This window comes from Tachypleus tridentatus, chromosome 1 (assembly GCF_004210375.1).
Source record: "Tachypleus tridentatus isolate NWPU-2018 chromosome 1, ASM421037v1, whole genome shotgun sequence".
NCBI classification, from domain to species: Eukaryota; Metazoa; Arthropoda; class Merostomata; order Xiphosura; family Limulidae; genus Tachypleus; species Tachypleus tridentatus.
The window spans coordinates 61,319,462-61,332,789 of NC_134825.1; the positions used below are offsets into that span (position 1 = coordinate 61,319,462).

General features: G+C 30.8%; 1 protein-coding gene across 6 annotated transcripts in view; it reads left to right on the forward strand.

The window, feature by feature from the left end:
• Positions 1-9,552, forward strand: part of TppII (Tripeptidyl-peptidase II) — a 136,845-nt gene extending 127,293 nt beyond the window's left edge. For 5 of the 6 annotated variants that reach the window (XR_013027950.1, XM_076500244.1, XM_076500235.1 and 2 more), the window contains 4 exons: positions 997-1,136; positions 3,848-4,014; positions 4,545-4,664; positions 6,511-9,552. Coding sequence is in view for 4 of the 6 variants with exons in the window: in XM_076500244.1 (XP_076356359.1) it covers positions 997-1,136; positions 3,848-4,014; positions 4,545-4,664; positions 6,511-6,600 (517 nt within the window). In the remaining 2 variants the exon portion in view is untranslated. The remainder of the gene's footprint in view (positions 1-996; positions 1,137-3,847; positions 4,015-4,544; positions 4,665-6,510) is intronic. The other variant, XR_013027949.1, reaches the window with a different exon arrangement.
• Positions 9,553-13,328: the final 3,776 nt, after the last annotated feature.

Sequence of the window (13,328 nt, forward strand, 5' to 3'; positions counted from 1 at the left end):
TTATTCACAAATATTTTCTCTTGCTTTTCAGTTCCTATGTGTCACAAGGTTTTAAACAAGTTTAGCTGATTATTTATATTCACTGTAATATTTTAGATAAAGAGCAAATCTGTGAGTGATATTTATAAATGAACATGCTATGTTCATTAGTAAGACTGACTATATATAAAAGGTAACAAATATGTTAGTCGTTAATGACAGACTTGCGAGAACATTTCTTTTGTGTGTCTTTGAGGAAAAGGGGGTTTAAACATTGTCTTCTAACTGATAGGCAGTAGGTAAATAACTCCTGTAATAGAGCATCTCGTAGTATTTTTTTCAGTTACTACATATAAATAATTAAGCAAAAATATTAGAAAATTCATCATTTTTAAGCCCTGTTCTCATCGATTTCCCAGACACTTTTTCTACTTAAATTTTTTCCAACTTCTCCCACTGTTGGGTCTTGTGGACTTATTTAAAAGCTGTAGGGAAGCACATCTGAGTTTAAACTAACAGTAGTAGTAGTCACAGTAGTAAATATTTTAGAATATAAAATTACGTTTTTTTACATGCTAGGGAGAAATATTTGTAGTCTGTTATTAGCTGCCTTCAGATTTACATTGCTAAAATCAAGGGTTCAATTCCCCTTGGTGGACACAGCAGATAGCCTGATGTGGCTTTGCTGTAAGAAAAACACACACTGTTATTAACTTGTGTTTCGAATAATCCGTGTGATAATTAGCATATCATATTCTGAATAGAGTTTGGTTTTATTTCAGTGAAATGTGTAACTAATAGTGTGTTCATTTGAACACTATGCTGTGTTGACATATTGTTATATGTTCTGTAAACAATTCTGGTAGGACAACATTCTATCGTGTTAAGTAAGTAACCTTTACTGTTCTAATGAACACATCATTTTGCCAGTTTCTTCAACACACCCGTAGTTTCAACCTAGAATAAATAGTGTGTTTGTAATGTTGGGTTAAGATTAAATGTAAGATTTCTTTGAAGGAGTCCAGAGAAGCAGAAACTAGTGATTATTGATACTTTAGTCAAGAAGGGAATGGCCTTGTGTGACCTTAAGTATGACACAAATGGTCAGTGTGAGAGTAAAGGTGCTGGTCTTGACACAGAAAAGACTTCTTCTAAAAGTAAGTAGATGTTAGATGTGTTCCTCTCAATTTAGTTAGCAGTTTAGAATATTAGGCTGTTTCTGAAGTTGCAGTAAAATGATGTGAAAAACATTAAAATGTTTATCTGTGCTTGTCAAGTCATACACACAAAACATTTTATTGTAATAATGTATCTCACCATGGCTGGTATGGTTAATAACACTTTTACTGGTAAAGCGGAGAGCAGTGTTTTAACCTTCTTTGGTCATTTTTCAGGTTAACAAAGAGAGAATTTGCAATTCAAAACATTGTTAGTTGCTATTGAGTCCAAAACTCTGTTTAATCAATATATGATTAAAACTTTACTGTTTAGCAAAATATCTTTGACAGTTAGAGGTACAATTAATGTGGTTTTTACTCACCTTGAAACTCCTGTTTTTTGATAGGAGAAATTAGTATGAAATTAAAGCATAATATTTGTACTGGAAATTATAAATTCTAGTTAGTTTTAGCTTTTACTCATCAGTTGTTATCTCTAAAGTGTTTTGCAAATTTTCTTGCTGGCAGACCAGTTTTTAAAGCACTAATTTAATTTTTTTTCTCATAACTCTAATTTCTCAAAGTTACACACCATTATTTAGTAAAAAAACAACTTTCAGTTGTACTGTGAGGAAGTAACAGCTTTATACGAGCTGGATACCAGTGAACCACAACTCTGTCAAAAATGACTTTCAGTTTTTCATTAGTTTTTGACTTGTGTTCTCAGACATGTAACTCTAAGGTCTATCTCTCTTTTTTGTTCTTGCATTTGGCAATACAGAGGTGTGTTCATGATCTTTGGTAATAACTTGCATATTCAATCAGTTTGACTGTAGCCTTTATCATAATAAAAACTATTGTCATTGAAGTGTGGTATTTGCAATTATTTACAGTTTGTGAAATTTACCTTTTCTGTGAGGGTTTTAATGCAGGACTCTCAGAATGAAGTGTTCTCCTATTTCAAAATTATGAAAATACAAAACATTAGACTTGAAGAAGAATATATATCTAGTGTTAATCTTTATCAGTAAAACAAGGAAAGGTGTAATTCTAGCCAGACAAAAATAGGCTTCACCATGACCATCTGCCAGTTGCACGCCTGCAGTAGTGATGAAAGTAACAGCTTATCACTGAAAGCACTCCAGTGACACAGTGACTTATTGTTAAAGTAGAAAAATTCTTTGGAACTGTAAACAAGATAGCTCGTGTTTAGTTTACAACAGGAACACAAAAGCTATGTTCATAAGCTTCTCCCAAAGCACATATCCAGAAGGAAAACAACTTGACTCGTGTTACCTGGTATGTAATAAATGGTAGTATAAGCTTAATTAAGTGATTACAACAAAGTTTGGGGAATTTATTGTTCCGTCACTGATATTCAACATTTGAAAAATGGTATGAAAATGAAAATCTTTCCATGAAATTTGTAGTATTTGTATATTTTAACCAAAATAGTGAGTTAAGCATCTGGAGAGTTGAGAAAATATTATTATAAACCTTGCATGTCAACGACACTGTACTGTGAGGAAGTAACAGCTTTATACGAGCTGGATACCAGTGAACCACAACTCTGTCAGAAACAAACACCCATCATGCATAAGTGAACATACCATGTTCTTCACAAGATGTAAGTACAAAAGGAATTTATTTAATAGTACTTTCAGCCATCTCTCATGGACTTCTTTGTGTTGTTCAAGTGGACACTAGGAAGCCAAACTTCATGCATGTTTGATGGATTTTGGAAGGCATGTTAAGAGGATGGAGAGAACACTGACATCACTATCTTGTGTAAAAATTTTCATCTGTTTAAATTACATTGCAGAACAATGCTCTATAACCAGAGTTGTCACATAAAAAATCATGTATGGTGGAAGAACAGGCTGTAAGTTCGAGGCACTCATTCTCTTTGTAATGAAACAGATACATCTATTAAAAAGTGCAGTTGTGTAATAACCATGTAAAGTGTTCCATGTTTTATGAACTGTTATTTTTTCACTTCTTTATGCATTTTTAAAGCAACTTTGAAGATGGCCATTCACTGGAAGTTCATATTGCTGTAACTAACATGACTGTAGTTCTCCTTCATGAAATGCATAAATGTAACAGTATTATTGATTGGTTTGATTAAATGTAAATCTTTTGTTACTTGAATACAAGATAACTGGTGGTAAATCCAATTGGATTAAAATAAGATTTTACAAATGAGATAACCTTTCATTTAAACTCATTAGTTTGTGTAAGAAAGATAAAGATATGAAATAGAAATATTGCTTGTTTTGTATATTAATCCAGCAAACTTGCACTAATCTATACTTTATTATTAAACAGATTTTATTACAAATTATATTCGTTCATTCATTCACTCTGTTATTAATTCCTTGATATTTTTAGTATGTATTAGTGATAATGTTGAAACAAAAGGGATCTGAAGCCAAAAAATCAGGTTATTGTTACTACAATTCAATGAAAGTAATTTAATTGTTCAAGTACTTTGTTATTGCATTTCTGTGTAAAGTAGTTTCTGTTTCAGTAATTTTATCCAGTGTAAAATTAAAAAATTAAAATAAAATAAAAAGCTAAAAATAAAAGTTCTAATTTACATATCCATCACTGATTTACACTTAAAAACAGACACTGTTAGATTAATTTTTTACCCTTTGATATCAGTTGTAAACAAAAAAAAAAAAGGGAAATTGAAATTTTATTTGAAGGTTTATCAACACAAGGAATTGTAAACAGCACACAGCAATCTGATGGAAGTGGAGAATCTGAAAATGTGGGGAAAAGCTTAGTTGTTTGTTCTACATCCTCCGTGGTGAAAGATATAAACAAAATCTACAGTGAACTTCAAAAATTTGTGGATGTCAGTGATTCAAAAGTAGGTCAAACAATTCAGTAAAATTTTTAAAAAACGTTTGTTGATATTATATGTTTAAAAACCTTTTCAGAGTTTCATTAAAGAAGCCATTATAATGGTTTCCCTTTTTTTCTTAATTTCTAGGACTTAGAATTTATTGAAGTTATTGAAATTTTGCTTTTCAATACTAAGATAAATGTATTAACTTGCACTTTATTGCACATAATATAAAAACTAAGATTTCAGTATAATATTCTTTATAAAGTTTGTTAATGTTCACGTAATGAAAAACTGTTAATTTGTGACAGTGCATGGTGGAAGAAGGGAAAGCAATATTCTGCAGTAGTAACTGTGTATGATGTGAATACTATACTGATAGTATTTTTACCTAAAATATTGTAGAATGACATCTTTTCAGAAAAAATATGTATTTTATGATGAAAGATAAGAGGGTTTTAACTGGTTGTTCTGTGCAATTTATTTAAATTCATAAAAACATTTATAAATTTATGGGATCAAGCTGTAATATACAGTTTCTTTTATTATTTCAGGCTGCACCCTTCACTGAGAAACATGCACTGTTTCATAATCACTATGGCAGAGCTATTAAACTACTGTTAAAGCTACAAGAAGAAAAGGCTCTCCAAACAGTAGAGAAACGTTTGATAGAGGTATTGTGTAATATATTCTCACCTATACTTTTCTTCAAATTTCAAGCCTTGCATGCTTTTATAATTGTGGAATAGGGAAAATTCCCTCTGGAAAATCCTTTAAAATATTTTTTTCCAAAAAGATCATATTTGTACACTATCTGCACTTGCAAATCACCACACTTCAGTTAAATTGCAGTAAGAAGGTCAGGGCTTCTACCTGTGTTATGAGGGATTATGGATGTGACCAATGGACTTTGTGACTGGATATGCATATTGTTACTGTAATTCACTGAAGTATCAAAAAATTAACAGCAACTACCTAAATAGTTACTCTTAAGTTTAACTAGTAACATGCCAAAATATCAGAAAGTGCACTATCACCCTCTAGGTAGGGATGGCAAAGACATCCATATTATTACAGCAATATGAAACTATCTGGATTTCCTTCTCTACAAATTATCAGAAGCTAGATATGAAGAGCTACCTGACTTAGTCACTCAATCTCTGGTGTATATGCCGCTTTTCAGCTATCCAGAGCATCCCAATCCTAAAGTTTAAAACTGGTGACTAGACAAAACTAAAATTTCTTCTTTTCATTTATTGTTATCTTTTTTCAACATGTGTAGCACCAACCTGTTTGTAGCAGTAATTATAACTTTATCTTCATTTGATAGAACGAAACTCTCTTTATGATTTTTAACTATCTACTTTATTTTCTGAAAATTAAAAGAGAAAAAAATCATAATTCTTCTATAAAAATGCTATTGCCGTTCATTAGTTTTCTTTTGTTTTTTTTACAAACATCTGGTTTTCCTTTAAAAAGCTTAAGTATAGGGTGAAACATAAATTACCAGCCATTAATGGATAAACATTAAATGGTTGTAATATGTATAATACTCAGTGTTTTGTACACTATACAGTCAGTGTCTTTAGGGAGCAAACCCTCATATTCTTTATGAAATTAAGAAGTGAAAGGAAAAATAATACACATGCAGGTTAGAATAAGCTTGGTATGAAGAACTACCTGGCATAGTTGCTCTTTCTCCAGTGTATTTGCCACTTTTCAGCTATCTAGAGTATCCCAGCATTGAAAACTGAAGAACAGCCAAAACTGAAATTTCTTATTTTCATTCACTATCATCATCTTTCTTCAACAGGCCTAGTATTTACCTAGTTCTAACAGTAACTATATTTTTATCATCAGTTGATAAGACAAAACAGTCTTCACAACCTTTTACTACCTATTTTATTATTATTCTACATAAAATGTATAAAGTTTAGAATACATTCTATAACCTAGTAACCCGACATATGCAGTTTATAAAAAAAAGTAAACCAAGTATAAGGGAAAAACAGTATTGCTGTATGAAAAAGAAACCAAACAGGACAGGAACTGGAGATATAACTTGATTGGCTAATCTGTTTCAATTTTACATTACTGGTTTCCTCACTGGCAAAACAAATAGAACCAGAATTTTCAACTGTAAAATGTTACTCTATTGTGAAATATTCGTAAAAGTAATGTTCTAAAGTTACTGAAGGAAAAGTATAAGGATAAAATTTGAGACTCTTAACAGACAGAATGAGGAAGTCAGTAATGTTAGGATTTTATTCTCCATATGTAAAGTGGAGACAGCTTAGATTGTTATCTGATCATTAACTGATCAAATGATGTGTTAAATTCCATCCCTACCTTGTTTGGTTTCTTTTGTAAACCCAGCCCTACATAGCTTTTATATTTAATGATAAATATTTCTTCTTGTACTTGTATAATGTTTGACAACAGACTTTCAAAAAATATACACAGTTTTTAATACATTTTTCTAGTAAAATAATTTATTTCAATGATTTATTGTTTCTCTAGTTATTTCAAAACCTTGGATGGAACCATTGTTCCCAACTTTATGAGAGATCATTCTTTGTGAGATATCCTCCAGATTACAGGCTCTTTTAGTTGAACTTACCCCTTAGGCTATTTACAGTGCTGTTTGGAAGTACCCACTGGATAATTCACCTTCTCTGGATGCTTGCTCCTGTTATCACCATATTTCAGTATTGCAAAAAAGTGTAGTTACTTCATTTTGGTTGTCAGTTCTTGAAAGAAAAATAGTAATTTATGTGCCAAGAGATATCTTAAAACTATAATTTGGATTACAAGAAACACCTTCATGTTTTTTTTTAATACAGTTGTTAAACAGTTAATATAGTAAAAATGAGAACATAGGTGTATTATTTGTTTTTAATGTTTAATTCCACTGGTGAATAACTTTATCAATTTATGTTGTAAACCAATTATAAGTTAGGCAAATGTTAATATGCTTCTAATTGAATGTGAGAAACAAAAAAGACAGTTGTTAATGTAAATGGTGTTGCAGTTTCTTAAAATTCCTGTTTTATTTTGGTTGCTAAAAACAATGAATTCTTGTATTAATCTAAATGCAAATAATATTATGTTAAACATTTATTAATTCTTAATCCATATTAGTTAATTATCTTATGACATACCTCTCTTAAATTTAATTTGTTAAGATATTACAATATTCATTTCACCTTTGCTATTATGTTGTACTGTTAACTTGTTTTTTTAAACTCTTAACTTGATAAATGTGAAATCATTATTATAGATACTGCTCATTTAGTGAATGTTAACCTGAAAATATAGAATTTATTAACCCTCACTTAAGCTGTTGAACAAAGTTAAGAAATTGAATTAGAATTTTCGATGCACGTTACTTAACTGAATTTAGCTTAAATAATTTTATATGAAAAAGTGCCAGCAGTGAAAACGTAGAGTTGAGAGTTCAGTTGCCTTTAGTTAGTGAAACGTATTACATCTAACTATAAGACTTTGAAAACAAAAAGAAAAATAAATTACTTTAAATAATTCTAGAGTCTAAAGCTTTTCACATTGTGTTGTAATTTTACTTGTGATGGACATTGTTAATAAAAATCAGCTAAAAATTAATGAAAGTAGAAACTGACACTTGGTTTTAATAATGACATTAAATAAATGTGATGTAAGATATTACTGATGTTTGGAACTTAGTTTATGGCTAGGTAATGTGCTAAGTTTTGGACCCATTTTAATAGGGAGTTGGGGGTAGATTTGAATGTTCTTCATCTTACATTTGTTTTTATTTAAAGCTATCTGTATTGTTCAGTTCAAAGATACTTGGACTACATCATGTGTCAAAGTGTACTTTTCATTTATCAGTTTCCATATTACAATATGGAGCCAATTTTTTTAATCTCTTGTCATTTAAAATGGGTTCTTTGAATCCTGTCCAAACTAAATTATGGCTCCACCTTCTGAAAATTCTGGTCCTACCAATTCTAATATGCCACTGGATTACATTTAAATCCTTAGCAACATTTAACACAAACTCTCATGAAGAGTTATACTGAACTCAGAGTGAACTTTAAAAAAAACATACTGATGTTACAGTTAACCTACCAACATTTACATTCAACTACAATCTACAGGCAGCTACATGTGTTAAATACATATTAATGGTGCTGTACCTTTCCAATTGATAACTGAGAGTATATTAAAGCTTTCTGTAGGAGGCATCAACTGTTAGAGATAGTTTTCAAATTGTAAATCAAACCTTGCTAAAAAAAAAAAAAAGTACTAAAACTGATGGTTTTCTTGTATACTTCAAATAAGTTTTCTACAATTGTTTCTTGTTATCAAGGTAAAATTTGTCACTGTAAAATCAAACCTTGCTAAAACTACACTTGACACTTTGCCAGCACTCTTTACCACATTCAAATTGATTACTTCTGACTTTATTCAGCTTCAGATCATGTCATGTTAAAGCAAGATTCAAACATGTTTGTTTGGATGTAACTCTTGTCAATGTTATGCTTAGTTTTTAATGATAGATTTTTCAGTCCCAAAGTAGTTTTTTTTTTAAAAACAGGACCTTTCTTTAGATCTAAAAAACTAATTTTAACTTGGAAGCAACAGGGTATGTCAGATTAAAATAGGATTCTATTGAAACAGCACTTTACCTTTACCCAGATACAAATTCAAATAATCATCTTGCATTAAAAACAGATTATATTAATGTTTTCTCTTACCACAGTGGAGGTAAGGAATAATTAACAAACTTTTGTAACATTATTGTTCATATGTAAACAATATTTAATTAAACAAATATATGTTATTTGTATATGTTACTGTTGTATTATCTTGCTCATGTTTTGATTTTTAGCTCAATTTTTCAACAATATAGTTTTTAGATGATAAATTAACATTTAATTTGCAGAAATATACCAGTTTTGTGTTTCTCTTTTTGTTAAGCATTATAAACATTAGACAGAATTAATTAATCTCACACTTTCTCTTTAATTTTTAAAAGCAGCTCAAAAAATAGTTTTACCAGAAATTACAAAAAACTTGGGAACTCCATGATTTTTTTAGATCTGTGCAAAATTAATTCTAATCAGCTCTGCAAATTAAATTTTGAGAATTTTTAAAAAATTTAAAGAAAATTATATCTTGATCAATGTCAATATGTATTATTTTGAAGTTTTCACTTCATATAAAAGCTTATAATGTTTTTTTTTATAATTTTAGATGGCATGTCAGAAGTGTACACATAACGAAATAGTGTGGTTTTTTTAATCAAAGAAAATGATCATTGATTCATCTGTGTTAAGGTAAACCATTGTGATGGAATTGTGCTTGAATTTTGATTATAGAGAGATGTATGGAAAAAAATATTTTTATTTCTAATTAATGTAATAGATCTTATTAGCTCAATCTCATTTTATGTTCAGCGTTTTAAATTTTTTATAAATTGTGAAATATTAAGCTTTTGCAAGAAGATTTGTCTAATATAGTTAATGTAAATAATATCAGAAGCATGACCAGCCATTCAATAAATCTTATAAGAACTAATTTAATGTAATTGTCTTGTATTTACATTTCATGAAATATACATTGTTCAAGTTTGTTATATTCTAGTGACATGTTTCTCAACTTTTAACCTGAGGAATTTCAAAAAACAAACAAAACTGATAGAGTATTCATATATAAATTGTAATTCTTTTTCATCATATTTGAATTTTAGTGATTGTTAATAGTTTAGGGAAGCAGTTACTTTGTGAGACAAGATATTGAAAGGTTAAGAGATGTTGGTTTAGCGTGTATGGATCAAGACATATCATGCTCAGTTCCAGTTATGAGAATATCCTAATTAAGTGTCGATCTCTGTTTAAATTTGCATTATATCACGTATATATTTTGCTCGTGCTCCAGATTCGAAGTTTCTGTAATTCGGTTTTGTATTGAGAAATATAAAGCCAAAATGAAGGATATCTTTCTTTTGAATTTTAACCACATTTCTTTAGTAATTTAACTCATTTAACACTAAGACTTTTAACTTCTCTGCTATATATCTAGGGGTCTTGTAAGTTTTTATATTTTTAATAGTTCAAGGATGAAAGAGTATACTGTATTGGAAGACCTTGTAATATGAACAGATACAGAATATACTGGCAGAGTGAGAAACTCTTACAAGTGTTTTTTTCTGGTATTCAAACGTTCAGTCCAACATTTCATAGCCAAGTAATTCAAATTTACTAAGTATTATCAACCTTTATAATATTTCACATTCGACACAATGAAATTCCTAATAAGTCACGTCTTTCGTGTTTAATAGAGAAAAATTTATAGCGGTATAATGAATTAAAAGTATGCAATGAATAGCAAAATATCTTGGCTTCAAATCATTTTAAGAACTGACGTACAGTGTATGTGTCATAGTTTTCATGAACATGAAAAATTCAGTGATATGTTTGGACTAAAATTCATATATCGCTTTTGACATAGATATTTTAAACTTTTACTTTACAAAGCGAAAAAAACTTGTTAAATAAAAAATAACTGGCGGAAGAACTATAGTATAATGCTAATAATTGTTATAAAAATCTTGAATTATTTAAAGAAGTAAATACGTGGTGCAAAATGAAACAGGATACTGGGTGTGTGTTTTACATCATGTTTTTTATTAGTAAAAGTATATGTCATGACTTAAGATTTCCGGTACGGATTGCAAAATATTTTCGTTGAAAACTAATGAAATAGTTCATAAACACGTTACAAGCATTTTCTAGCATTCTTTTTTTTTGTCAACTTCCTGAAAAAATAAATATTTTATGCAAAACGTTCCAGGACACCAATTAAAAGAAAAAAATCAAACCAACGAAATAAAACACGTTTGAAATTGTATTTTCATTTCTCCAATCTATTTCGGTTAGATGGGAGCAAAGAAACCTGCATTTATTTTACATTGGTAAAAGCACGAATTTTCGTTAATATTCGAGAGAGCATACAAGGCAACTAATCTCCTTTGTTCCCCTTCCTTAGTGGGTAAAATAAAAAAGGGGTAATCATAATATAAAGAGAGAGACTAAACTACGCTAACAACCAACCCCTTTCACTCCTGTTATGTGGAAGATTTTTGAAATGAACCAGTTGGTGTGGTTTAAAATGTTTTCCAAGAAAGTATTTTTTCGACTCCCCTCGAATCTGGATCAACCCTTGTAGAAATCTGAACTAAGATTCAAAAGAGGGAACTAAAATAATGTGAAGACTATACTTAGATAAGGATTGAGAGATACATTTCGCCGCATTTATTTAAACGTACTCGACATTTTCCAGATTGGCTTGAGACCCAAGGAATCTGGCATTGAGTGTCAAACGTAATTTGAAACAAACTGTACATATGTACTATGTACAAGTACTGAATACATATGTACAGGGATACAGTTAATGTTACATATTTAAAAAAAAAAAAAGGCACAACGAAGGAAATATGCGTAAATATAAAGTTCTTGGATAATTCGATGATTTGCAAATTGTATGTGACACTGGCACTTTAAGGATAAGTAGTAACAAGTATGTGATACAAACTGAGAATAAGAATCTACTTGTATTAGTAGCATGTTTTGAAACTTTATTGCTACATAATTACTTCAGAAATAAATTTATTATGTTTTAAATATATTTAATAGGAAATCAATTTAACCCTTAAACAGCGGGAATGTTGTAGGTAGCAACATCATTTGATTGTGGTCGCTGTTCAGGATTAAAGGCCATATGATTTGTTTGTTTGGTTTTGAATTTCGCGCAAAGCTACTCAAGGGCTATCTGCGCTAGTCGTCCCTAATTTTGCAGTGAAGACTAGAGGGAAGGCAGCTAGTGATCACCACCCACCGCCAACTCTTGGGCTACTCTTTTACCAACGAATAGTGTGATTGAACGTAACATTATAACGACCCCACGGTTGAAAGGGCGAGCATGTTTGGTGCGACCGGGATTCGAACCTGCGACCCTCAGATTACGAGTCAAGTGCCTTAACCACCTGGCCAACTTAAGTATTGAACAACATGAAGTTTCAGCAGCTACCGACAAACTCTGACTCGTTGACACTCATACTTCACATATTTCAGTTGTGTTTATGTATTATCGCTCTTTAGTAATACTTATAAAGCCAAAATTTACTAGAATCCGTATTCCAAATCAAAAGCTACCAATTTTGTAATTGACCGATTTGTGGAACACCTGTCATAGTTGTTGTTTTTGCCATTTACCGGAAACTATCTAATAAACAATGAATTTGAAAAGTCGAAGAAATATGATTTAGAGTTTTACTCAGAAGCACGTGCTACCCACCTCCCCAGTTAAAAAGAATTAATGTGATTTACACGTACCAAGTAATTACCAATTATCCCATGACTGTTGACACGGGACAAAACTGTGTTGCGAAAAATACTCTTTAGTGGAAACGTCTTTACAAACACATCAGTGTTTTCCAGCTTTAGTTATGTAATAGACGCTCATGACGTAATTTAATGGTGTTTACGTTAATCTTTTTCTGCGTATCGTAAATTACAATCTTAGATACGTGACGTTTTTGTTTATTTACATCCCGTTCTGTAAGAGGTTTTATTGTTTGATAACGTGAGCTATTCTTGTCTCAAGCTGCCTAAATGAACTTTTTTCAGAAGTTAGTTAAATAGCTTATCTTACTTTTATGGCAATACGATTATTTATTGCAGTAACTCTACATATTTTATTTATCTGTTTATTGTTTATATGTTAGAGGAGTTAAGCATTGGCCATAGAATAGAGCCACCTTCATCCAGCTCTAAAGTCATGTTACAGTACTTTATCAGGGCCTAGCATGACCAGGATGTTATGGCGCTCGATTTGTAATGTGAGGATTGTGGGTTTGAATCCCCATCCCACTAAACACGTTAGCCCTCTTAATCGTTGCGACGTTCAATCCCACTATTCGTTGGTAAGAGAGTAGCCTAAGAGTTGGCGGTGAGTGGTAATGGCTAGCTGTGTTTGAATATAAGTTACTATTAATTCATTTTTAGGTTTCTCAAAGGTTTTAACCAATTTTTTTAGTTAAAAACTGACCCCAGTTTTGTGATGAGATATTGGGTAACTGTTATGTTTTTTCATGTTACTGGTTAATCAGAAAAGCATATCTTTCTGTGCTTCGCATTCTGAAATAAATGATTTGGAGTGTTCAGTTTTAACTACTGACCAAATACTAGATGCTCATAGTTTCTCCAAGTTTTGCATAAGTCCATTTTTTTTTTCAGCTAGTCTCAGTCGTAACACTGAAGACTTACATTGCTGGAATTTTGAAGAAGCTTTAT